The sequence below is a fragment of the Ascidia mentula genome, chromosome 4 (assembly GCF_947561715.1).
Source record: "Ascidia mentula chromosome 4, kaAscMent1.1, whole genome shotgun sequence".
NCBI classification, from domain to species: Eukaryota; Metazoa; Chordata; class Ascidiacea; order Phlebobranchia; family Ascidiidae; genus Ascidia; species Ascidia mentula.
This window is the reverse complement of record NC_138569.1, coordinates 6,261,221-6,286,093: the sequence shown is the minus strand read 5'-3', so window position 1 is coordinate 6,286,093 and position 24,873 is coordinate 6,261,221. Positions and strand designations below refer to the sequence as shown.

The following is a 24,873-nucleotide window of genomic DNA, read 5'->3' as shown; positions in this document are numbered from 1 at the left end:
ATTTTATTTAAAAATTTTTACAGCTGTTCTAAACCTTAACACAGCAATAAAACCCACCGTCCATAACAAAGCATATAGCTGAGCTTTAGGCACGCAGACCGTTAATCCCATGGAGTATTTTGTCAACAGAAAGTTGCATACACCGCCCTCGCTTCCAGAGCGCACGAATAAAACCCCATTCTTTTTGAAGCCAAATTCCACCGTGTTTTTCGTCTTAACTTTGTAGTTGCCTCGTGAATGATAACTTGTAAGCCTGTCACATGCTTTAATCGACCGCAGTTTATGTTTTTTTTTTAAACCGAATCAACAAAACCAAAGTCGACGTGACAACTAAAAATTTGCACTATTCAGGACATTTACGCCCGTGGTAATTCTAAACTAAGTTTAGTCATGGGGAATATTCCAGGTGGTTATGACGCCATGTCATATAACGTGTAATTCCGGAAACATTAACTTTTCATGCGTAGGTGTGCGTGTTTTCATGTACTCCAGCAGTGCGTTCCATTGTGTAGCACGTTGCAAACGTAGATTATCTTTAATTTAAATTAACTTCATGAGCTTATTATTTTTCCGCTGCTAACACTTGATATCGATATCCTGGCATTGAAATGGCGGGGACAGTGACGTTTGCTCTTCTGTTGTGCTGTGTCTTTGCTGGATTTGCAAAAGAGCCTGACAAAATGCTGGTAATTTTTGAAAATAATAATAATCCGATGTGTGTTGCAATAATTTACTTTACAGAAACAAATTTACAGTTAGATCTTATCGAGCTATACATTCGCGCATATATTTATGTTACTTTACGCTTGTTCGAGTTACAACATGATGAAAAATTTGAACGTCGTTATGTTTTTAGTTTTTTATTTACTCACTGTTATGATGTTAAATTGTTGATTTCCTAAATGAGGCTTTAAGTCACTGTAACTAAGGAACAACTGAAAAACAAATTGGTCGAAAGAAAACAGCACACACACCTGGACGAGAACTAAAAACTACACCAACAGAACACGTGCGCGACAGCACACAGCCAACCACCCAAGCAAGCGTAGAGCGCGCAAAGCCCAGGGCAACCCGCGCACCGCCACTGGCACATGCCTATTAAGACAAGTCTTGTCTTAATTTCACAACACTCACGAATGATCATGTCTACCTTTCTACAGCAAAACTGGTTAGAGACGATAACAGCCAATCAACATATTTTCATTTAAGTAAGATCCTTGTTGTTTTATGTTCTTTTCATGCCATCGGCTTGGTTCAGCAACAATACTGTGGGAAAATCATGACGGTGTTTGAATTAAACAGTTCCAAACGTTTGTGAAACCACTGCAAATCCATGCCACAGCAACGCCACCTGTACGAATGTAAGTGCATCAATTGTCAGATGCCAGTGTAAATCAGGTTACCTGGATACAAGCACAAAGGAATACGATTCGCCTAACTTAATACCAACTGGAACAAATTGCACAGGTAAACAAGGTGTAACATTGGAAAAGAGTGTAGTTTTGTAATGAAAACTTTTGATTACGTTCTTTGGAATCCTATTATCAAATACATGCATATACCATACCCTATATAGAATGGTTATTAGAAGTCTGTCGTGATGATATGTTAACTAGATTTTACATTTTACGTTCTGTATATATAGGGTGTTTAACATTCATACAGCCATGTACCAAAATCATCCATTCAAACAATCTAGAACTGTAGTGATCTTTGTATGGATATCAACGAATGTCTGGACAATAACACACGCGGAGTGCACACGGATTCTTGTTATAACTTGCCAGGATCGTACAACTGTACATGTAACACTGGATATACTGGAAACGGAACCACTTGCACAGGTGAACGTCCACTGGTAACAACAATATAGCCTTTTTCGCAAGACTTTTAAAAATGCGAATGTCAAAGGATTTGCAGCTATATTTTGCTTGCAATGTTTACTAATTACAGATATAAACGAATGTGCAGATGGCGGCATGGCAAATTGCAGTGGGGATGCAACTTGTAACAATAACATAGGAAGTTACACATGCCATTGCAATGCCGGATATTCTGGAAATGGAGTTTAGTGCGAAGGTAACATTATTAAAAGCATTACTAAGTTTCGATTACGAACGATTTACTAACAAAAAAAATCGCAATATGAACTGCCAAGCTAACGCCTTCTGGACAACGTTACAAGATTTTTTATAAACAAGTTTTGGCATATTTTCAAAAAATGCGAATGTCAAAGGATTTGCAGCTATATTTTGCATGCATTATTTGCTTATTACAGATATAAACGAATGTGCAGATGGCGGAATGGCAAATTGCAGTGGGGATGCAACTTGCAACAATTCCAATGGAAGTCACACATGCCAGTGCAATGCCGGGTATTCTGGAAATGGATTTAAGTGCGAAGGTAGCATTAATACAAATATTTCTAAATTTTGATAATGAACGATTAGCCAATAAAAAATTGCACTGTGAAATTTATCATTATGCAAATGGCTGGTAAATTTTGTCTTTACCATCAGAATACGATCTATGTTATTACTAGAACTGCCATGCTGACACCTTCAATTTCATAGTTGCAGGATCCTATAAACAAGTTTTCGCAAGATTTTTAAAACGCGAATTTGGAAGGGTGTGCAGCTATATTTTGCATACAATGTTTATTTATTACAGATATAAACGAATGTGTAAATGGCGGAATGGCAAATTGCAGCGGAGATGCAACTTGCACCAATATAATTGGAAGTTACAAATGCCGGTGCAATGCCGGGTATTCTGGGTGAGGTTGGTGAAAGAAAACATTTGCCTTCTGTTCTTAATATGGCTTGGTGACAGCGATCTAGAATTTGCTCATGCCTTCGAATTTTCGAATTTTCGAGTCACAAATTTTGGATTCGGCACATAACGACCAACGTAACAATCTAGTTATAAAGGGAATTATTGATACTTGTTGTGATCTCATATAATGATCTAGCTGCTTAGGGGCTTATGGTTCCCAATAGATGCAATACATCCGCCATCTAAAGAGTAGCGCAAACTATTGTACCTGTTGCTATGACATCTAATATTGTAGCCCTTACCAAACACACAAATAAACAGATGGTATTCAAATTTAATAACGACATTCTTTATGAAAAAAATACATCCAAGCCGAACTGTCACTTTCACTAGCTATAGCGTATACGTTCCGCAAATTACCGGCCGTATTTCCACATAAAATGACTTGACTTTGCTATAGTGTAGCAGTAATATTGTCAAAGCTTATTTAGTGTTCCGGTATTTCGCACATGTCGTCTCCGGGATACAGGTGGCAATGTAATGACAAAAGCCTTGTCGGATCTTCGTGTTTGTTAAACCGGGGTTTCAAACCAGAAAGATTCACCACGTTTTCTCCACCATAACTCAACGTGATCTGCAAAATATAAAAAATAATGTGTTAAAGTAAGTTTAAACAATTGGCATGTACAGAGTTATTTGTCAGCAGTTAGTTTTGACTTTGTCGATACGATAGTCGACTCGCAATAAAACACAGATGTATATACCACTCGTATTAAACACAAAAAAAGATAAAAATTGCCGCCAAATTGGTTACAAACAAACCGCTTCTAATACAAAAGGTTACAACATTACAATTCCCCTTTTAACACAAAGTGCGTTGGTCCCACAAAACCATGTACTTACATGTCGGTCCAATGTTTCCGTATTTAATTTTGTCAACGCTTCGAAGTGTGAATGGAAAAACATGGACTCAGTAAAGTTCACTCCAAGGAGCTGGGTTATGACGAAAGCAATCGAACAGTCGTCTGCCGCCCCAACTTCTCTACACGTGCAAGGAAACCTTCCCATGCTGTGAAAGTTTGGCATCATTGGAAAAAATAAGTCGTTGAAATAGTCAAAATTGTTTAAAAGGTAAAAAGGCGACATAAACCTCCAACAAAAATTGACTTGCCAGAATTATGGCATATACGCAGCAGTGTACACGCTGTGTGGAAACAAATACGATACCCAAAATAAACATAGTTTCGCCGTTAGATGACGCGGCCACGGAGCAAAGTGGAAGAGCTTTCCTATTGACAAGGTTGATGACAACGTAGGCTGCTAAAGCATTACGCAACCCAGCACAAATCCACTTTTGCAAACACTATACGAACATACAAAAAATGATATTGCCTGGGGTGCGTTGATGTTTTTTAAGATCGTTTTAAATCGTTTTTCTGTTTTTTATGTTTTTCGTGTGTGTGTTTTAAGGTGGTTTTATGCCGTTCGCCTTATCAGCGCGTTCCTTATCTGTACCCGCGTCTGATGCTGTTTCTCTATCGTGTGCGCAATTCTCTTGCCTTTTCATGCAAGGCTGGTAACTCAGTGTTTTGCCTCAGCACAGTTGCATTGCAAGAGGTTGAAGTAGTTGTTTTTTATTACTAGCCCATTCTTTACTGTTGTTGTTTTTCAGACGTTTTTTAAAATCATTTTATTGTGTTTACTGTAAGGAACTGAAGATGCCCATGGGACGAAATATATATTCCTGATAAAAAGCCTGGTTGATCCTGTGGTGATACGCTACTGTAAAGCGGTTGATGCTTTATTGCGAGAGTCAGAAAAGGGGCGAGCAACACAATAAACACGTTTATATAAGGCGGCAATCGCGACACGGGAAAAAGGCAATAGCACGCTTCAATGCACAGGCGAACACTACAGTTCGGTCGCCACAGGACCCCCCTCCAAAAAGTGTCACGCTGAATAGCGTTGCGGTGGCCGTACATTGCGCCGTGGTCTGCCTCTCGCTGGGGGTACGGCAACTGGAACTGGTACCGTAATGTCAACGTGAGCCGGTTTAAGGCGGTCGATCGAAATCGTTTGTGAGCGACCTCCAATGTCCAAAGTGAAAGTTTTGTCCGACGCTAGCAACACCTTGTACGGACCATCGTATGGTCTGGTCAGCGGAGGTCTATGAACGTCGCGACGAACGAACACATATGGGCTGGTCCTCAACGAGGAAGGGACGGACGGCCGAAGGTTGGCGTGACGTGACATCGGCTGCGGCAAAATTCGTTGCAAGGTGTCCCTCAATGACGGCAAAAACTTGACGGTGGAGTCGCCTGCAGGGGCAATAAAATCACCAGGAACGGTCAAAGTAGTACCGTAAACAAGCTCCGCGGAAGAGGCCTGCAGGTCATCTTTGGGTGCGGTACGAACACCAAGTAACACCCACGGTAACTCGTCCAACCAATTGGAGGCAGTTAGACGCGCCATCAACGCGCTCTTTAAATGGCGATGAAAGCGCTCCACCAAGCCGTTCGCTTGTGGGTGAAAAGCTGTCGTGCGGTGAAGACAGATACCGAGCAGTTGACCAATGGTTGTCCACAGTTCGGACGTGAACTGAGGGCCACGATCTGACGATACGTGACTGGGAATGCCGAACCTCGCAACCCAATGAAAAACGAAAGCACGTGCACAAGTGATGGTGGTGGCGTCGTCCATTGGTATCGCTTCCGGCCACCGGGTGAAGCGGTCGACCACAGTTAATAAATACCTTTGACCTCGACAAGGTGGAAGAGGACCAACGATGTCGATGTTTATGTGTTGAAAACGAGATGTCGGAGGGCTGTACTCGGCAAGTGGAGCCCGAACGTGCTGCTGAACCTTGGCGCGCTGGCAAGCGACACATTGCTTGGCCCACAACGCTACTTGCTTCTTTAACCCATGCCAAACAAATTTGGAGGCAACAAGGTTCTTCGTGGTGCGAATGGACGGGTGGGACTATCCGTGAACGGCATCGAACACCTTCTTTTGCCAGGACGAGGGAACGACGGGCCGAGGTCTTCCAAGGGAGGTGTCACAAAGCAGCGTGGTTCCTGAATTGCCAACCTGGACATCTTGCAGACGCAACCCGGTAATTGCTGTGCGATAAGACTGCACTTCATCGGTTTGTTGCGCGCGTGCCAGAGCCTCGCAATCAAGGTCGAATAGAGGCACACGTAGGGCACTCAAGAGAGATCTGGAAAGTGCGTCCGCGACAGCATTCGACTTGCCGCTAATGTGCCGGACATCGGTAGTGAACTCTGAAATAGAAGAAAGTTGACGCTGCTGGCGAGCAGACCAAGGGTCGGCAGCCTTCTTGAATGCGAAAGTAAGGGGTTTGTGGTCGGTGTACGCGGTAAACTTGCGCCCTTCCAGAAAATAGCGGAAGTGCCTGATAGCCAGATGCAGCGCAAGAAGCTCGCGGTCAAAGGCGCTGTATTTCGTTTCCGGCTTTCTCAACTGACGGCTGAAGAAAGCAAGTGGGGCCCAATGACCGTCGGAAAATTGTTCAAGGACTGCACCCACAGCGGTCGCAGAGGCATCTGTCGTGAGCGCGATGCAGGCTTGCCACTGTGGATGATGCAAAAGCGTAGCATTGGCGAGAGCGTCTTTAGCCTTATCGAAAGCCCGCTGCAGGTCGACCGACCATACCAGTTGTTTAGGTTTGCCCGCTAATGTACCATAGAGCGGTTGCATAATATTGGCAATATTGGGCACGAACCTGTGGTAGAAATTGACCATCCCTGAAAACTCCTGTAAACCTTTGATGGTGGTCGGCACAGGGAAGTTCTTCACCGCGTCAACTTTGCTGGACAAGGGTTTGATGCCGCATTGGTCGACGAAATGCCCAAGAAACTCGATGCTGCTTTTGCCAAACTCGCACTTTTGTAAGTTGACGACGAGATCGTGGTCCGAAAGCCGTTGGAAAAGCCGTTTGAGATGTTCCATGTGGGCTGCATGTGTTGGACTTGCGACAAGAATGTCGTCCAGATAGACATAAATAAAATCCAAACCTTGACAAATGGCGTTCATGAGCCGTTGAAAAGTTTGAGCCGCATTCTTCAATCCAAACGGGGTTCGAAGAAACTCAAACAGGCCAAATGGCGTGATTACAGCTGTCTTCGGAATGTCAGCTTCAGCCACGGGAACCTGGTGATAACCACGTACCAAGTCTACCTTTGAAAAAACGGAACAACCCGCGAGACGCGCGGTGAAATCATGGAGATGCGGTATGGAATAACGATCGGCCTGTGTGGCGTCGTTAAGGCGACGATAATCGCCGCAAGGGCGCCAGCCACCGGAAGGCTTTTCCACCATGTGGAGAGGGGATGCCCAAGGACTGGCTGATCGGCGCACTATGCCTAAATCCAGCATTTTTTGAAACTCGGCTTTAGCCAACACTAACTTTTCAGGCGAGAGGCGCCTGACTCGGCAATGCACAGGGCGCCCATCAGTTACAATGTGGTGCTGAACACCGTGCTTAGGCAAGAAATCACAAAATCTAGGTGTTTTTACGTTTGGAAACTGCTCCAGCAACTTCTCGTAGGGGCAAAGCACGGAATTGAGAGTTCGAAGTTGTGGCGGTTGTTGTAGAGACGTTTTCAAGGGGTAGCTCGCGAACACCTCTGAGTGAACAAGACGTTTCCTGACAACGTCGACAAGCAGGCGATTAGCGCGGAGAAAGTCAGCACCGAGCAGTGGACGTGAGACATCGGCCAACACGAACTTCCATTTATAAACACCAGATGGAATGTGCAGTTGAACAACTTTGTAGCCGTAAGTGGCTATGGAGCTTCCATTAGCGGCCTTGAGAACGGAACCCTTGGGTGTGGTGCGACGTTCGAAGCCAGTGGGGGGAATTGCGCTGACTTCAGCACCAGTGTCAACCAAAAAGTTGCGGCCGGAAACCTTGTCCCAAAGAAAGAACAGGCTGAAAGAGACGCCGGTTGCCCCAGCCATTACCAGCAACCGGCGTTGTCGTTTCCCTGATAAGCGCACGGAGGGCAGCATTGGCGCGCGTCTGCTCCAAAGCACCTGTGATAAAAGCACATGCTGGAGGGCTTCGCAGTGCGGCGTGGAGCTGACCGAGTGCTATGCTCCTTGCTGACAGCAAATTCCGCGCTGTTATTGAGAGAAAGCCACAATAAATCCGCCCGTTGGGCAAGCTGCCGCGGATCTGCAGTATCCTCACGGGCCAAAACCACCCTAATAACTTCCGGCATGTGCTGCAGGAACAAATGATGGAAAAGAAAGCAAGCGTGGTGGTCACCTAGCAAGGCAAGCATTTTGTCCATTAAAACCGACGGTTTCTTATCACCTAACGGTGGCATGTTCAGGAGACGGGCTGCACGTTCTTGTGGGGAAAGAGCAAATGATTGCAGCAAGCGCCTTCGAATGGCTTCAAACTTGTTTTTGGCAGGCGGTCGTTCAAGCAAGTCAATAAGTCGCGCTGCTGTGGCCTGGTCCAAGGCCGAAACCACGTGAAAGTACCTTGTTTCATCTGCTGTGATCTTCTTTAGCGCAAACTGCGCCTCAGCTTGTTGCAACCAAACACGTGGCTGGGTTGGCCAGAACGTGGGAAGCTTAAGCGCGACAGCGTTTTCAGTATCCATGACCTCCAAATAACGGTTTTGGAGCCCCGGGGTCACCAGTAAAGCGGTTGATGCTTTATTGCGAGAGTCAGAAAAGGGGCGAGCAACACAATAAACACGTTTTTCAACTGGTAACACGTACCACCTTATCGCGCTCACAATGTCTGGAACCCATAAGCAGTCGATTGAATCAGCGACGAGTCGCATTCGTGTAATAAAGCCGAAAAGCATAATAACCCGAAAAAAACTGTTGGTTGTCGCATGTTTGACATTATTGGCTTCAGGGTTTTATTTGATTTCGAACGCCGAACATTCGACGGTTTGGTCGGTGAAGGTGCCATTCAACGGAACGATTCGTTTGGACATTGTTTGCCTCACCATCAAAACCAGCAAGAAGTTTCATTCCTTAAGACTCGAAGTCGTTCTACAGACTTGGTTTAGGACGGCCAAAGGACAAGCAAAAAAAACTGTGATAAATTATCATTTTATTAGTTTATTTTATTTCTATTCGTGCAATGTATTGCTTATCGATACAGGTCTACATAATAACAGACGACGATGACAAAAATTACCAACGCAAAACAGGTATGATTGGTATGTCCTGCTACAATCATGAAACGTAGGCAGTTTTATAATGTTAAGGGTTGGTGATAAAGAGTTGTTGCTGGTTTACTCTCGATTGAATTCTTTGCTAATTCTTCCCATATGTGTTTTATTTAAGCGAAGTTTACCGAATTAATGCCACTATATAATGCTGTACCGTATTTTATTTCTGTCGTAGCAAATAAAGTTTACTCCCTATCAATTACCACGTTTCTCAACTTTTGTTTTCAGGAAACAAATTGGTGACGAGCAAATGCGGGTCTACCAATGGTTTGTGAGTTTATTTATAATAACTTTCTATGAGGCATGCAAATAAATTTAGACCTTTTAATGCTATTTATCAGATACGACCTGTGCTGTAAAGTTGGACTAACATACGACACATTTATGGAGGATCGAGAGAAACGGTGAGTTGGAGGAACTCTTTGAAGAGACATGGCGCATATAGAAGTTGTCTTGGCATTAATACGTTTTGTTTAAATTGGCATTAATTACATGCGATTGCTTTTGTGTTCTGCTTCATAAAAAAAGTTTTTCATGATTTGACTCTTTTTCGCCAACCTCTTTACATTACATTTCAATATTACGGGTTATTGCTTGTATAGATGGTGGTGTTATTTCGACTACGACAACTACGTTCATATCGACCGTCTTCTACAATATCTCAACTTGTTCGACAGCAATAAAGAAGTTTATATCGGCAAGCGAAGTCGTCCTACTATAACGGTATAATTATCCAATGTGCAAAATGCTGTCCAGATGACAAACACTAACAGAAATTCACTTAAACCTGACATCAGTCATAGAGTTACGTTATCTACAACTCCAGTTGGTGCGGAGTTGCTAACTTGGACAATCAAATTAATTTTATATTGGTAAAAGAGACACTATTCAATGAGAAATGAAGCTCTCAAATTATTTTTTTCACTTTATCGCGTTTGTGTTCAGTCCAGTTACAAAGGCAAATTGTACGAATACCAGTTTGGAACGGGCGGGGCTGGAGGTTGCATTACAAGACCGTTGGCAGAACGAATGCAGCCGTGGATCGGGTAAGAATGAATACTTTCCTCTCCAATTATACATTGTTGCCAAGGCTTCACTTTCTAACAGTGGCTGGTTACTACGTAGTATTATAATGTATTTTCCCAGTTTCGTCCTGAATTGTATGTTGTTTTACATACGATAATGTTAAATCTAGTTTCTTAAACAACACATGTTAAGACATTACCTCAAATACCTCAGAGAAAGTGTCACACAAATGTTTAGCATGTGATAGATATGATTTAAGATATTTTGAAATGTGAACCCCTGATATAAACATAGTATTAAACACAGGATGAATGTTTTCCCACGCACATGTTGCGAAATTAACGCTGCTGACGATTGTGCGATTGGTTTCGTCATCACGAAACTGCTGGGCGTCAATTTGACCGAGTCAATGTTCTTTCATTCCCATTTCGAGACGTTTAAGGATTTTAAAATGGAAACACTGGATCAGCAGGTCAGTTAGTGGTGCAACAAATTGAAAAGTATCATTCTGGAATTCGTGTTTCGCTTTTGAATACAGGTAAAAGTACGCAAATGATTGCCTTAATATGTTAAATAGGTGTGTCTAAGTATGAAAAATAACGACATATGTTTTTTTCAATTATGCAGCAAACCGATACAGAAATGTTAAGTGGTTCAACTCATTCTTTGCACATTTTCTCCAGATCACGTTCAGTTATCGTGGAGACAATGTGTTGAACTTGTCAGACATCGACGCTAAATTTACCAACGACGAAGATCCGACGAGACTTTTGTCGTTGCATTGTTACCTTTATACGCAAGACGAGTTGTGCAAAGCAACCTAATGCACTCCGTGTGGTAGCAAATTGGTTTTGAAACTTTGTTTCTGCTGAAAAAGCTTAAGTTTCACTCAGAGCAGTGTGGCACTGAAGCATTGTTTTTACTTGAAATAGATTAGCTCAAGCTTTTTATTTCGTGGCAATTTTGCATAACTGGAAACAATATTCTGAGTTTTATTTAAGCAGTGCACTGAACCATGGTTCGCCCCGCAAATATGCAACCGTTATCTGGTTTCGTTGGATCCCAAGTTTTAAACATCACTCGAAATATGAGGTTTTCGGGGTTGGCAGACCCGGTCTAGCTGGATCAGCCACTTATTCCCGACAAGTCGATTTAAAAAATCAAGCTCACGGTGAAGGTTCGAACTTACGACCCTGGGCTAACCAGGGCAAACGCTCTACCAACTGAGCTACAGGAGCTCAGTGGTTTCACGGGTATATTTTGGCCAAGGTACACTGGTGCGCAAGCGCACAACTTGCCAGGCAACCTTCACATATACGTAGGGGCGGATCTCTACCACCGTATCCGATAACGCAGTAATATTACATGCAATGGCATGATTGGCAGGGTCGCCCCACTGCGCAGGTCCTTGCTTGGCGATCACAGCTAACGTATCGCGATCATTTGGTTTTCGAGCTTGGCAGCCCAGGCAATGCAGTCTAGCTGGATCAGCCACTTTTTCTGACAATTTGAAGCGAGATTTGAAAAATCAAGAAAAATATACCCCGCGAAACCACTGAGTTCCTGTTGCTCAGTTGGTAGAGCGTTGGGCCTGGTTAGCCCAGGGTCGTGATTTCAAGCTTCACCGGGAGTTTGATTTTACAAATCTCGCTCCGACTTGTCAGGAAAAAGTGGCTGATTCAGCTAGGCTGCATTGCCTGGGCTGCCAAGCCCGAAAACCTCATGATCGCGATACGTTAGCTGTGATCGCCTAGCAATGACCTGCGAAATGGGGCGATCCTGCCAATCATGCCATTGCATGTAATATTACTACGTCACTCGAAATATTACTACTTCAGCTGCAGAAGGTAATGCGCGGTCGCGCACGAACAACAAGGGTGAGGTTGGTGAAAGAAAACATTTGCCTTCTGTTCTTAATATGGCTTGGTGACAGCGATCTAGAATTTGCTCATGCCTTGGAATTTTCGAATTTTCGAGTCACAAATTTTGGATTCGGCACATAACGACTAACGTAACAATCTAGTTATAAAGGGGAATTATTGATACTTGTTGTGATCTCATAAAATGATCTAGCTGCTTAGGGGTTTAAGGTTCCCAATCGATGCAATACATCCGCCATCTAAAGAGTAGCGCAAAATATTGTACCTGTTGCTATGACATCTAATATTGTAGCCCTTACCAAACACACAAATAAACAGATGGTATTCAAATTTAATAACGACCTTCTTTATGAAAAAAATACATCCCAGCCGAACTGTCACTTTCACTAGCTATAGCGTATACGTTCCGCAAATTACCGGCCGTATTTCCACATAAAATGTCTTGACTTTGCTATAGTGTAGCAGTAATATTGTCAAAGCTTATTTAGTGTTCCGGTATTTCGCACATGTCGTCTCCGGGATACAGGTGGCAATGTAATGACAAAAGCCTTGTCGGGTCTTCGTGTTTGTTAAACCGGGATTTCAAGCCAGAAAGATTCACCACGTTTTCTCCACCATAACTAAACGTGATCTGCAAAATATAAAAAATAATGTGTTAAAGTAAGGTTTAAACAATTGGCATGTACAGAGTTATTTGTCAGCAGTTCGTTTTGACTTTGTTGACACGATAGTCGACTCGCATTAAAACACAGATGCATATACGACTCGTATTAAACACAGAAAAAGGCAAAAATTGCCGCCAAATTGATTACAAACATGGGTTGCGACAGGTTGCACGGAAGGTGGCCACGTGCTGGCAGAAGCAAACCCCATCGAAGGGCAAACATTAACTCGGTGCCAGCTAAGTTAGTTTTCCCGCTGATGAATCTACAGGAAGACAGCCTGCGGTCCGTGGGCAGACAAAACACCCTGCTCTCAGCCTCCTACGAATACTATTCTGATAAGGAAAAAAGGTTTAGCAAGTATACAAACAGTTAAAAAAATGGAATAGAATGTGGAATGGTACGGTCCGAAGAGATCTTGCAGAGTCTGGCGTTGGTGTGCGACTAAGGAAAGGTCGCTGCTCTTTGGTATAAACCTTGGAAAAAAGGAACGCCGCCTTGCGGGCTCGGTTTAGGGTTGATTGCGAATTACTTTCAGTGCAGATATTTTGCGATCTGATCTCACATTTATTTTTTGTTTGTTTTTTCTGATGAGTGCGAAATTGAATGTTAAAACGTAATGGAATGGTTTGAAATAAACGTTGCATTGTAAGCCCATGTGGGTTTAAGATAACAGTGGGCAACAGCCTTAACGTAAGCTTGGAAGGTCGTTGTTGTTTGTCTTCAGTTAAGGTTTAAATATGTAAGAGACGGCGTTCAGGTTGTGTAACAGCACTTTTTGTGAACAAACAAAGCGTGTATGTAATTATGTGCCAGGAATAGTTTCATGTTATACGCAAAAGGTACACGGCCATTACATGGCGTCCGTTTACATTCTACAGATATCTTCCATCAGTGCATCGCAGGGCTGATGTAGACTACGTGTAGTTTGGTGTGGTGGCCGCGCTTTTAAACAAGATAGCGCAGGAAACACACGGTTGACATCAACGCATGAGAATAGAGGATATGCATTTTAGGTCCGATACTGGGATTTTTTGCAGCACGTTAGACAGGTACAACTGTATATACATGTAAGTTAACGCAGTAATATTACATGCAATGACATGATAGGCAGGATCACCCAACTGCGTAGGTCCTTGCTTGGCAATCGCAGCTAACGTAACGCGATCATTAGGTTTGCATTTGAAAAATCAAGCTCCTGATTAGGTTTGAACTCACGACCCTGGTCTAACCAGGCCCAACGCTCTACCAACTGAGCTGCAGGAGTTCAGCGGTTTCACGGTGTATATTGTGGCCAAGACTGGTGCGCAAGCGCACAACCGGCCAGGCAACCTTCTCATATACGTAGGGGATCTCAACGGTGGTAGAGCGTTGGGCCTGGTTAGCCCAGGGCTGTGAGTTTAAACCTCAACGGGAGCTTGATTTTTCAAATCTTGCTCCTACTTGTCAGAAAAATCCAGCTAGGCTGCATTGCCTGGGCTGCCAAGCCTGCAAACCTAATGTACATGTAAGTTATTTAATTTACCTGAGCAATATATTTCTTCGTCTGGACAAGCAGGAAGATATAAAGCTGCACCGTAAATATTGATTATGATAAAAGCTAACCAATATTCCTTGAACCCTGTGTAACAGCCTCTCTGCGCATGAAACTTGCGCACATTATCGACAAAAGATATCTCACCCAGCGCTTTTAACAAAAGGCTTAACATGGGGAGTCACCCTTATCAAGTCAATCTTGTTTGGCCATACCATTGTGGTGGCACAACCAGTATGAGCCATTTATTACTGATATAATTGGGTAACTCGGTCTAGCAACGTTGCGACTCTTGTAAATAATTCATGGAATTCCAACATTTTAGGTTCAGGGTAAAAAAAGGAAAGTTTAACAAGAAAAGCAGTGAAGAAATGAAACTGACAAAGAAAACTTTGTTGGGCGCCATATTTATGGCTGGAAGTTGTTTTTGTCTTTGGATTACAAACTGGGAAGTAACTAATAATTTGTACAAGCTCAGCCAATCGAGAGTCGGATTAAACGACGTTTGCTTCACCATCAAAACAAGCAAGAAGTTTTATGAATCAAGGATTGAGCTTGTTTTAAAGACTTGGTTTAAGACGGCCGAAGGACAGGTGAATTTAAAATAGAGATTTGGTCCTTTTATGACGTTGTGTGACTAATTCTGTTAATATGAAAGGTAATACCGTTTTGGTTGAATTGTTCCAATATATATAAATTACTGTTCTGCGTAATATCCAAAAATAGCCCATATTTAATTATACTTGTAATTATTTTTCAGGTTTTTATAATAACTGACGAGAATGAGGAATTGTATGATAACAAAACAGGTGATATGAAATGTATAAACTCGTGTAACTGACTTCAGTAAAAGCGAACAAAGCACAGTTATTAGTGATGTAGTACAAGATTGACTATTTCTATGTACAAAGTGTATGCCACAAACAAGTAAACTCATGTTTTAGATGACTCATGGTGCTAAATGCGTAATCAACATCTTGGTATTTGTATTTTATTTCAGGAAAGAAACTGGTGACGAGCAAATGTGGATCTTCGCACGGACTGTAAGCATATGTGGTTATAATCAAAACAAACACTGTACTATTATCTTTGGATTTGTTCCTCCTTCACATGTGCCGCAAGCCCATTTGGTTTTGCTAAGAAAACGTAATTTTCGAGCGATTCTGTATTTCTTGCTGTCACGAAAAAAATTCACTTTTAAACAGGTTTGCAAAACCAACTCATACCACCTTATTGCAAAATCATGTTTGAAATAATTAATTTAGAATGCTTCACAGTGTTTCAAAATGTTCTGTTGTTTTGTGCACAAGAACTTGGTGTTGATTTGTGATTTGCAGTTACGACCTGTGTTGTAAAGTCGGTCTTTCGTACGACACATTCATGTCCGACAAAGAAAAAAAGTAAGTCGGGTCAATAAATTTATTCGTATTTTGAAGCTTCTTTGTGTAAAACAACTAAAAGTTTCTTGTGATTAGGTGGTGGTGTTATTTCGACGACGACAACTACGTTCATGTCGAAGGACTTCTGGAATTTCTCAACCAGTTTGACTGGAAAGATGATATTTACGTAGGCAGAAGGAGCAGGCCAACTTTTACGGTAGATACACTTATCTGCTTCGGCATTTCTGTATACCGCCTCAGATAACTTTCGGTATTTTTATACCAATTACGCAAGCAATATGTTTTACGCAACCGACTAGAAAAAGTGTCAATTAACTTTTTAAATCCGAAAAAAATATTCAAAAAAAATAAAAAACAAAATACTGTCAAGAACTTTATCGAGATATTGATCAATATCAATTAATCCTGTGCAGTCCAAATACAAGGCAAGGATGTACGAATACCAGTTTGGAACAGGCGGGGCTGGAGTATGTATTACAAGACCGTTGGCCCAACGAATGAGGCCTTGGATAGGGTGAGTAATCATTGATTTACAATTTAGTGAATAATTTTGTTTGCTTTTCCATTGGCGTGGACTCCGACAGTCCATGGCAAACATTGCGCGCGAGTAAAGCGTGAAAAGTAAACACAAGTTCTAAAGGCCTCCAATGTTTAAAATGGTTTTATTGATTTTTCCACATGTTTTGTTTGCAAAGAGATGAGGTTTATTGTTTGCCAGTCGGAAAACGAAAGACTCCTTTCATGTTTTAAAGGTTACAGCTAGCTTCAATCCCTATTACAATTCTAACAATTCTAAGCCCCATCACCAATTTTGAAGGATTGATTTAGTTGCATGCTTTAGGGAAGAAGCTCTCCCACTCATGTGTCGGGAGGTTAATGCTGCCGACGATTGCGTGATTGGTTTCGTCATCACAGCTCTCCTTGGGGTCAATTTGACCGAATCCATGCTTTTCCATTCGCACTTTGAAACATTCAGAAACTTTCCAACGGACACCTTACACAAACAGGTGTGATTCTGTGTAAAAAATGTACCAATAAAGGGCATCTGGAAAGCACAATGTCACATTTCACCGAACAGTTTGCGACACTTGGCCTCGTAATTTTTAACTCTGTGATAGGCAAAGTGTTGCCAACCCTTTTACCCGCCTCACTTGTACGTGTGCAGGTCACATTCAGCTACCGAGGCGAAAATGTGTTAGACTTGGATAAAATCGACGCCGTGTTTACAAAGAAGGAAGACCCAACGAGAATGTTGTCTCTACATTGTCATCTTTACCCATACGACGAGCTATGCAAGAAAAAGTGAAAAACAACTGTTTTGTTTTGAACAGGAAAACCAAAACTATACGTCTACTGGAAAACATGGGTGAGGCAAACGTTTTTAACCCTATACTATGTTCATCAGTGCTAACTGTTGGGTGTTTGAAACGTTTGCCTTATCCATGCTTTTAACTTCGGCTTTCGTCTTTATTTATACGCTCCAAGTAGTTTTCCAACAATGCTTCTTGTTTCTACGCAAATAGCTTCTGTAACAAATGTACGCATGTGTTCGCCATTGTATTGAGCACATAGTATTTGCATAATTAAGGGGTGATTCATCATTCCCTGAAGTAAATTTATCAAATAACCTTTCTGGTACTTCTGGATATGGGATATTGATTTTACGGAAAAAAATATTTTTCTGTGATTTTGTTTCGAAATCCTTACTATGCAACTTTAATATCAACAACATAAAGCTAATTTTGCCTTGTTTCTTTAAATATGCCTATCGAGTCATTTGTGTCAACTTTTGGCATGTGTTGAAACAAAACACGACATTGTAAACGTATTTCTTGGTGACACTGTAAGAAATAAACACAAGGCAATCCAAAAACTACTTTGCTCAACAATGCAAGTGGTCTGACTGTTACGGTTGTTTGAGAAGTAAAGTTATTGTTGAATGACAAAAATGGTTGAAATCGTGGGTGTTTAGCCTACGCGGGAAACTGTACGTCTGAATAGAGGCAACATTTCCGTTGCACCGTATATTCTCCAGGCGAGCGGTAAACAGTGCTAAAACGTTCCCACAATTTCCTACCAGCTACGTTTGTCAGGTGGACAGTAGCACGACAATAAGTTTTATTTGTTAGATATTTTGGGCACCGAAATAAAGTTTACATCTGGTTTCTGTGAACGAGTAAAATTTACATCCGCTTATGTACTTATAGTAGAGTATCTCACTAATTGGTCATAACAGTCAAACGCTACATTGTTTTGGCGGCAAGTGCCAGCAGACCTATTAGAAGTGGTCTGGCGAACATTGTCCCTTTTTGAACATTTGAAAGTGCAGCTTGGATCGAGTGGCTGTTCTTATACGTTGTATGAAACTCTGATCCGGACTTGAACAATGAACCGGGCGCTTGATTATATACTCATAGACTGAATTCAGTCCCGTCATGCATGCAGGAAACGAGATATTTCGGTCACGTCTTGCATTGAAAAGACCGCTGATAGTTTCGCTGTGCTTACAGAAAGTGCGTTGTACAAGCCGATTTTTTAATTCCATACGTTTAACCGTAGAGAAGTTGACAACATGTTTCATAATTTGTTGATAAGGCCTCTGTCATATCTTTGTAACAGATCCACTTTATCAGGGTTTTAGGCAACAGCCACATTTTTACTACTAAATGCAGAATTTGCTGAAAAGCAGTGTATTTAGTGTACAATGCCTACATCACAACATGCGGTGCCAATGCTTATTTTTGCATTGTTGCGTGGGTGTTTTGGAATTATACCCCAGGGGTGGTGCAGGGTAGACAACACAAGTATATGACTTACAAAACTAGAAAACGATATTTTTTACGCGAAAGGAATTAAGTAGACGTTGTTGCCCGTTTGACGATTTTATATGCCTGAATTTAAGTCACAAAGTTATTTGGTCGCCTTGTATTTTAGGCGGCCCTATGTCATGTGCTTTGTTTGCGTAACAGTAAATCCGGCATGGCCTTGTAGGTAAATGTGTAGCATATTCAACTTGGCAAGCTTGTGCATTTTCACACAGGCCTAAGCCAAACTTACAGGCATCAGAAGCAAAGCATGAGGATATTTAGTCGTGTTGCAAACGTGAATTGTGGCAACTTGCATGAACAATGGCGGATATGGGTCGTATGGTCATTGTTGTGGCACAATGTAGTGGTATTTTTTTCAGTTTGACCTTTCTGGTGTCTTTTAGGCCTTGAAGTTTCTATGGTTTTGTGTGCAGTGAAGGTGACGCCAGTGGTTGGCATCGACCGCTGATCCAACATTGGGAAATTAGTAGCCAAGCTGCACACAATTGGTCTGAGATCTATGTGACCTTGACTGTTTTCAATGTTTCGTGTCGGTTGTGTAAATTTGCCGAAAGAGTTGCAGATATTGATAAATATCAAAGATAACGCAGAAATAAAGAAATAAATACTGCAATTTTGCGACGAACAAGACTAATAAGGGACAATACTGCATGGTGGAGGACAAAACGCAAATAAGATAACTGTAGCAAGGACATTCTGTGTGTTAATGCATAAGAGTAGAGGACGATTAAAAATGAACGATTGTAGACAAAATTTCTCTTATGACAAGTTGCCACAATTGCTATTGTTATCTCGTTTACGTTGCGTTTTTTGACTGGTGACAAGCCACAATCCCTACACTAGCTTTCCCGGCGGTAAACTATTTTCCGAAGACGGATTTTCGGATACACACATGTAACCCAAACTAAAGCTCAAAAATCCCGAAATTCCGCATTACATCATATACGGGCGAGATACTATAAGGGTCTGAACCAATTATTCACCCAACCCTAACTGCGAGTTAACTCGCGGTCGCAAATTCCAACTGCGTATGTCGACCAAATTACCCTGCCCTAACGAGCCACGGCTATGACCGGAGGTGGAGTCACGTTGTGGAAAATTGGCGAAGGTGGGTGCTTGTTTACATTGAATGGTTTTCCCGCGCGACTAAATATTTCGTCATACTTCATTTGAAATATATCGCTTTGTTTTAACTGCCTTGGACCCGACGTCGTCCATGGTCGCAATAGGAAAAGATGGCCCTATACCACTTCGTTGGATTTAACGCTGCTGCAATAGGATTAGAATATTGACTCGAATTCACCAGCATCTTGCCGGTGTGTAAACACGGAGGGGTTAAAAACATGTTCAAGTACAAACTGATAACTGACAATACGTAAAACAACGCTGATCTCTTTGGTCGTCTTCGCCCATGTATTTCATACTTTACAAACGGTATAAAGTGTCCTGGCGATGTGTTCGCCCATGTACCAAAAGTGCAAAAAGTTGCACAACGCACGTATCACCACAACGTCATTTCCGGCCCCATGCTCACCGCTGGAACCACGCTAACGCACCGTTTTCCAGCGACAAGCTGTTCCTGCTTTCAAGTCATTTGGTTTCGTTGTGTAAGCACACAACTCCACTTCGGCGTGAAAATAGTTATTCAAGTTGAAATGTTAGGAAACGTATGTGAAATAAATATTAACTCTTTGAACAGCCGGGTGCATGCGAAACAAATTATATTGTGGCCAAGGTACACTGGTGCGCAAGCGCACAACTTGCCAGGCAACCTTCACATATACTTAGGGGATCTCTACCACCGTATCCTTGCACTTGGAAATACACAGGCTGATGGGTATTCTCAGCCTTGCGGGAAATGCGCATTATGCGGGGGCCGAAAGAATTTTGAGACAATGGTTTACTCTGCCACCTGTATTACCACCCCTTTCCACCACACCATCCCTTTACGACAAACACTTACTTGCAAGAATTATGGAATTTACGTGGCTACCTGCACAACATGTAAAGAACAATATGTTGGACAAACAAAAAATCGTTTCAGCACGAGGTGGAATTCACACCGTTCCACATGGCGAGCAGGTTGTCTTAAAGATGCCAAAGGGGACAAGATGGCACTGGCAAAACACTATTTAAATAAACACCCCATCGTATTTAAAAATAAACCGGACATTGCGGATTGTTTCACGGTAATTTTCGCCCAAGAACCTCCCATGGCTTTTTTAGACATTTGTGAAGACAAATGGCTAAACGACCTCAGGGCGTCAATAAACATTCAGCCAATGATTTTACCCCGCATAAAATGACCATTTTTTGCGCTCTCCCGTCTCTCTTTTTTTGTTTTCATTTCCATCACTGTTTTTGTATTCTGTGTTCGTCATCGCCTTATCGCAGTTCTACGTCACTACCCTTGCTCGCCCCATTTTTTTGCGTTTGGCTACTAACACCTTCAGTGCAGTCTCTCGTTGTTTCTCTTGGTACCACAGCGGCTTGTTGTAGAAAACAGTTTTTATCGTTTTAACCGCTTCGGCTTTTGTCTTGGCAGTCCCGATAGTGGACTTACTGTTGAGTTTTAGTTTTTGTTTTTGTTGTGGTTTTTTAAAAAATTTTTTTATTTTTTATTGCTATTCTGTTTTAGACAGAAACTGAAGATGCCAATAGGCGAAATTAATGTTTCTGGGAAATAAACATCGTATTCTGGCGCTGATCGTCTTTTACTCCCTTTGGAGCTCTAGGAATTATATTGATTCGTAAAGACAGATCCGTCGGTCACCGACTTGCAAAGGCTGATTCCTGTAGTCAATTTTTTGACGTTTTCTCCATTCTATTACGTTTTAACATTCAATTTCACGTACACTCATCAGAAAAAAAGCAAATAAATGTGAGATCAGATCGCAAAATATCTGCACTGAAAGTAATTCGCAATCAACCCTAAACCGAGCAGCGACCTTTCCTTAGTCGCACACCAACGCCAGACTCTGCGAGATCTCTTCGGACCGTACTATTCCACATTCTATTCCATTTTATTCACTGTTTGTATACTTGCTAAACCTTTATTCCTTATCAGAATAGTATTCGTAGGAGGCTGAGAGCAGGATGTTTTGTCTGCCCACGGACCGCAGGCTGTCTTCCTGTAGATTCATCAGCGGGAAAACTAACTTAGCTGGCACCGAGTTAATGTTTGCCCTTCGATGGGTTTTGCTTCTGCCAGCACGTGGCCACCTTCCGTGCAACCTGTCGCAACCCATGTTTGTAATCAATTTGGCGGCAATTTTTGCCTTTTTCTGTGTTTAATACGAGTCGTATATGCATCTGTGTTTTAATGCGAGTCGACTATCGTGTCAACAAAGTCAAAACGAACTGCTGACAAATAACTCATGCCAATTGTTTAAACCTTACTTTAACACATTATTTTTTATATTTTGCAGATCACGTTGAGTTATGGTGGAGAAAACGTGGTGAATCTTTCTGGCTTGAAATCCCGGTTTAACAAACACGAAGACCCGACAAGGCTTTTGTCATTACATTGCCACCTGTATCCCGGAGACGACATGTGCGAAATACCGGAACACTAAATAAGCTTTGACAATATTACTGCTACACTATAGCAAAGTCAAGACATTTTATGTGGAAATACGGCCGGTAATTTGCGGAACGTATACGCTATAGCTAGTGAAAGTGACAGTTCGGCTGGGATGTATTTTTTTCATAAAGAATGTCGTTATTAAATTTGAATACCATCTGTTTATTTGTGTGTTTGGTAAGGGCTACAATATTAGATGTCATAGCAACAGGTACAATATTTTGCGCTACTCTTTAGATGGCGGATGTATTGCATCTATTGGGATTTTTCAAATCTCGCTTCAAATTGTCAGGAAAAAGTGGCTGATCCAGCTAGACTGCACTGGGCTGCCAAGCTCGAAAACCAAATGATCGCGATACGTTAGCTGTGATCGCCAAGCAAGGACCTGCGCAGTGGGGCGATCCTGCCAATCATGCCATTGCATGTAATATTACTGCGTTATGGGATACGGTGGTAGAGATCCCCTACGTATATGTGAAGGTTGCCTGGCAAGTTGTGCGCTTGCGCACCAGTGTACCTTGGCCACAATATACCCGTGAAACCACTGAGCTTCTGTAGCTCAGTTGGTAGAGCGTTGGGCCTGGTTAGCCCAGGTTCGTGAGTTCAAACCTCACCGGGAGCTTGATTTTTTTTATCTCGCTCCGACTTGTCAGGAAAAAGTGGCTGATCCAGCTAGGCTGCAATGCCTGGGCTGCCACGCACGAAAGCCTCATATTTCGAGTGATGTTTAAAACGCCGACTTGGGATCCAACGAAACCAGATAAAGGTTGCTTATTTGCGGGGCGAACCATGGTTCAGTGCACTGCTTAAATAAAACTCACAATATTGTTTCCAGTTATGCAAAATTGCCACGAAATAAAAAGCTTGGGCTAATCTATTTCAAGTAAAAACAATGCTTCAGTACCACACTGCTCTGAGTGAAACTTCGGCTTTTTCAGCAGAAACAAAGTTTCAAAACAAATTTGCTACCACACTGAGTGCATTAGGTTGCTTTGCACAACTCGTCTTGCGTATAAAGGTAACAATGCAACGACAAAAGTCTCGTCGGATCTTCGTCGTTGGTAAATTTAGCGTCGATGTCTGGCAAGTTCAACACGTTGTCTCCGCGATAACTGAACGTGATCTGGAAAAAATGTGCAAAGAATGAGTTGAACCACTTAACATTTCTGTATCGGTTTGCTGCATAATTGAAAAAAACATATGTCGCTATTTTTCATACTTAGACACATCTATTTAACATATTAAGACAATCATTTTCGTACTTTTACCTGTATTTAAAAACGTAACACGAATTCCAGAATGATACTTTTCAATTTGTTGCACCACTAACTAACCTGCTGATCCAGTGTTTCCGTTTCAAAATCCTTAAACGTCTCGAAATGGGAATGAAAGAACATTGACTCGGTCAAATTGACGACCAGCAGTTGCGTGATGACGAAACCAATCGCACAATCGTCAGCAGCGTTAATTTCGCCACATGTGCGTGGGAAAACATTCATCCTGTGTATAATACTATGTGTATATCAGGGGGTCCACATTTCAAAATATCTTAAATCATATCTATCACATGCTAAACATTTGTGACACTTTCTCTGAGGTATTTGAGGTAATGTCTTAAAATGTGTTGCTTGAGAAACTAGATTTAACATTATCGTATGTAAAACAACATACAATTCAGGACGAAACTGGGAAAATACATTATAATATTACATAGAAAGCCTTGGCAACAATGTATAATTGGAGAGGAAAGTGTTCATTCTTACCCGATCCACGGCTTCATTCGTTCCGCCAACGGTCTTGTGATGCATACTCCAGCCCCGCCCGTTCCAAACTGGTATTCGTACAATTTGCCTTTGTAACTGGACTGAACACAAACGCGATAAAAGTGAAAAAAATAATTTAAGAGCTTCATTTCTGATTGAATAGTGTCTCTTTTACCAATATAAAATTAATTTGATTGTCCAAGTTAGCAACTCCGCACCAACTGGAGTTGTAGATAACGTAACTCTATGACTTGGACATAAAAGTGTCGTCACAAATTGGTCAGGTTTATGTGAATTTCTGTTAGTGTTTGTCATCTGGACAGCATTTTGCACATTAGATAATTTTACCGTTATAGTAGGAAGACTTCGCTTGCCGATATAAACTTCTTTATTGCTGTCGAACAAGCTGAGATATTGCAGAAGACGGTCGATATGAACGTAGTTGTCGTCGTCGAAATAACACCACCATCTATACAAGCAATAACCCACAATGTTGAAACTCCGACACAATGTCACGTTTGGTTACATTGCCTTGGGCAATGTTGGCCATGTACAAACATTAGTTTTACACTCACAATAAATGTACTGAAATGTAATGTAAAGAGGTTGGTGAAAAAGAGTCAAATCATTATAAACTTTTTTTATGAAGCAGATCACAAAAGCAATCGCATGTAATCAATGCCAATCTAAACAAAACGTATTAATGCCAAGACAATTTCTACATGCGCCATGTCTCTTCAAAGAGTTCCTCCAAATCACCGTTTCTCTCGATCCTCCATAAATGTGTCGTATGTTAGTCCAACTTTACAGCACAGGTCGTATCTGATAAATAGCATTAAAAGGTCTAAATTTATTTACATGCCTCATAGAAAGTTACTTTCAATAAACTCACAAACCATTGGTGGACCCGCATTTGCTCGTCACCAATTTGTTTCCTGAAAACAAAAGTTGAGAATCGTGGTAATTGATGGGGAGTAAACCTTATTTGCTACCACAGAAATAAAATACAGTACAGCATTATATATTGGCATTAATTCGGTAAACTTCGGCTTAAATAAAACACATATGGGAAGAATTAGCAAAGAATTCAATCGAGAGTAAACCAGCAACAACTCTTTACCACCAACCCTTAACATTATAAAACTGCCTACGTTTCATGATTGAAGCAGGACATACCACTCATACCTGTTTTGCGTTGGTAATT

The 24,873-nt window shown here is 41.8% G+C and overlaps 4 protein-coding genes across 4 annotated transcripts; 2 read left to right on the top strand and 2 right to left on the bottom strand.

Annotated features, from left to right (window-relative positions):
• Nucleotides 1-3,262: 3,262 nt before the first annotated feature.
• LOC145897903 (beta-1,3-N-acetylglucosaminyltransferase radical fringe-like) lies at nt 3,263-24,852 on the bottom strand. Its single transcript, XM_082986359.1, has 7 exons — nt 24,846-24,852; nt 24,562-24,604; nt 24,429-24,491; nt 24,018-24,138; nt 23,670-23,770; nt 3,679-3,844; nt 3,263-3,409 (listed from the first exon to the last, which is right to left on the bottom strand). Exons 1-7 carry the CDS (start codon nt 24,850-24,852, stop codon nt 3,263-3,265), a joined length of 648 nt encoding a protein of 215 aa, XP_082842485.1.
• Nucleotides 7,755-8,408, bottom strand: LOC145899721 (uncharacterized). Its single transcript, XM_082988623.1, has one exon. It carries the CDS (start codon nt 8,406-8,408, stop codon nt 7,755-7,757), a length of 654 nt encoding a protein of 217 aa, XP_082844749.1.
• LOC145898718 (beta-1,3-N-acetylglucosaminyltransferase radical fringe-like) lies at nt 14,462-17,217 on the top strand. Its single transcript, XM_082987299.1, has 8 exons — nt 14,462-14,688; nt 14,856-14,904; nt 15,096-15,138; nt 15,433-15,495; nt 15,571-15,691; nt 15,909-16,009; nt 16,337-16,502; nt 16,661-17,217. Exons 1-8 carry the CDS (start codon nt 14,467-14,469, stop codon nt 16,799-16,801), a joined length of 906 nt encoding a protein of 301 aa, XP_082843425.1. The 5' UTR covers nt 14,462-14,466; the 3' UTR covers nt 16,802-17,217.
• On the top strand, nt 19,392-20,629 carry LOC145899720 (uncharacterized). The gene is made up of 2 exons (XM_082988622.1): nt 19,392-19,431; nt 20,112-20,629. Exons 1-2 carry the CDS (start codon nt 19,392-19,394, stop codon nt 20,627-20,629), a joined length of 558 nt encoding a protein of 185 aa, XP_082844748.1.
• Nucleotides 24,853-24,873: the final 21 nt, after the last annotated feature.

Bases quoted from the DNA above. Each gene is read 5' to 3' on its own strand.
- LOC145899721 (XM_082988623.1), bottom strand. From the start codon at position 8,408: ATGGATACTGAAAACGCTGTCGCGCTTAAGCTTCCCACGTTCTGGCCA.
- LOC145898718 (XM_082987299.1), top strand. From the start codon at position 14,467: ATGAAACTGACAAAGAAAACTTTGTTGGGCGCCATATTTATGGCTGGA. The intron at 15,139-15,432 runs GTAAGCATATGT...TGTGATTTGCAG, and splicing joins TGTGGATCTTCGCACGGACT to TTACGACCTGTGTTGTAAAG. The intron at 15,692-15,908 runs GTAGATACACTT...AATCCTGTGCAG, and splicing joins GGAGCAGGCCAACTTTTACG to TCCAAATACAAGGCAAGGAT.
- LOC145899720 (XM_082988622.1), top strand. From the start codon at position 19,392: ATGACCGGAGGTGGAGTCACGTTGTGGAAAATTGGCGAAG. The intron at 19,432-20,111 runs GTGGGTGCTTGT...ACATATACTTAG, and splicing joins GTTGTGGAAAATTGGCGAAG to GGGATCTCTACCACCGTATC.
- LOC145897903 (XM_082986359.1), bottom strand. The intron at 24,139-24,428 runs GTGATTTGGAGG...TTGCTTGTATAG, and splicing joins ATGGAGGATCGAGAGAAACG to ATGGTGGTGTTATTTCGACG. The intron at 23,771-24,017 runs GTAAAATTATCT...GTTTGTGTTCAG, and splicing joins GAAGTCTTCCTACTATAACG to TCCAGTTACAAAGGCAAATT.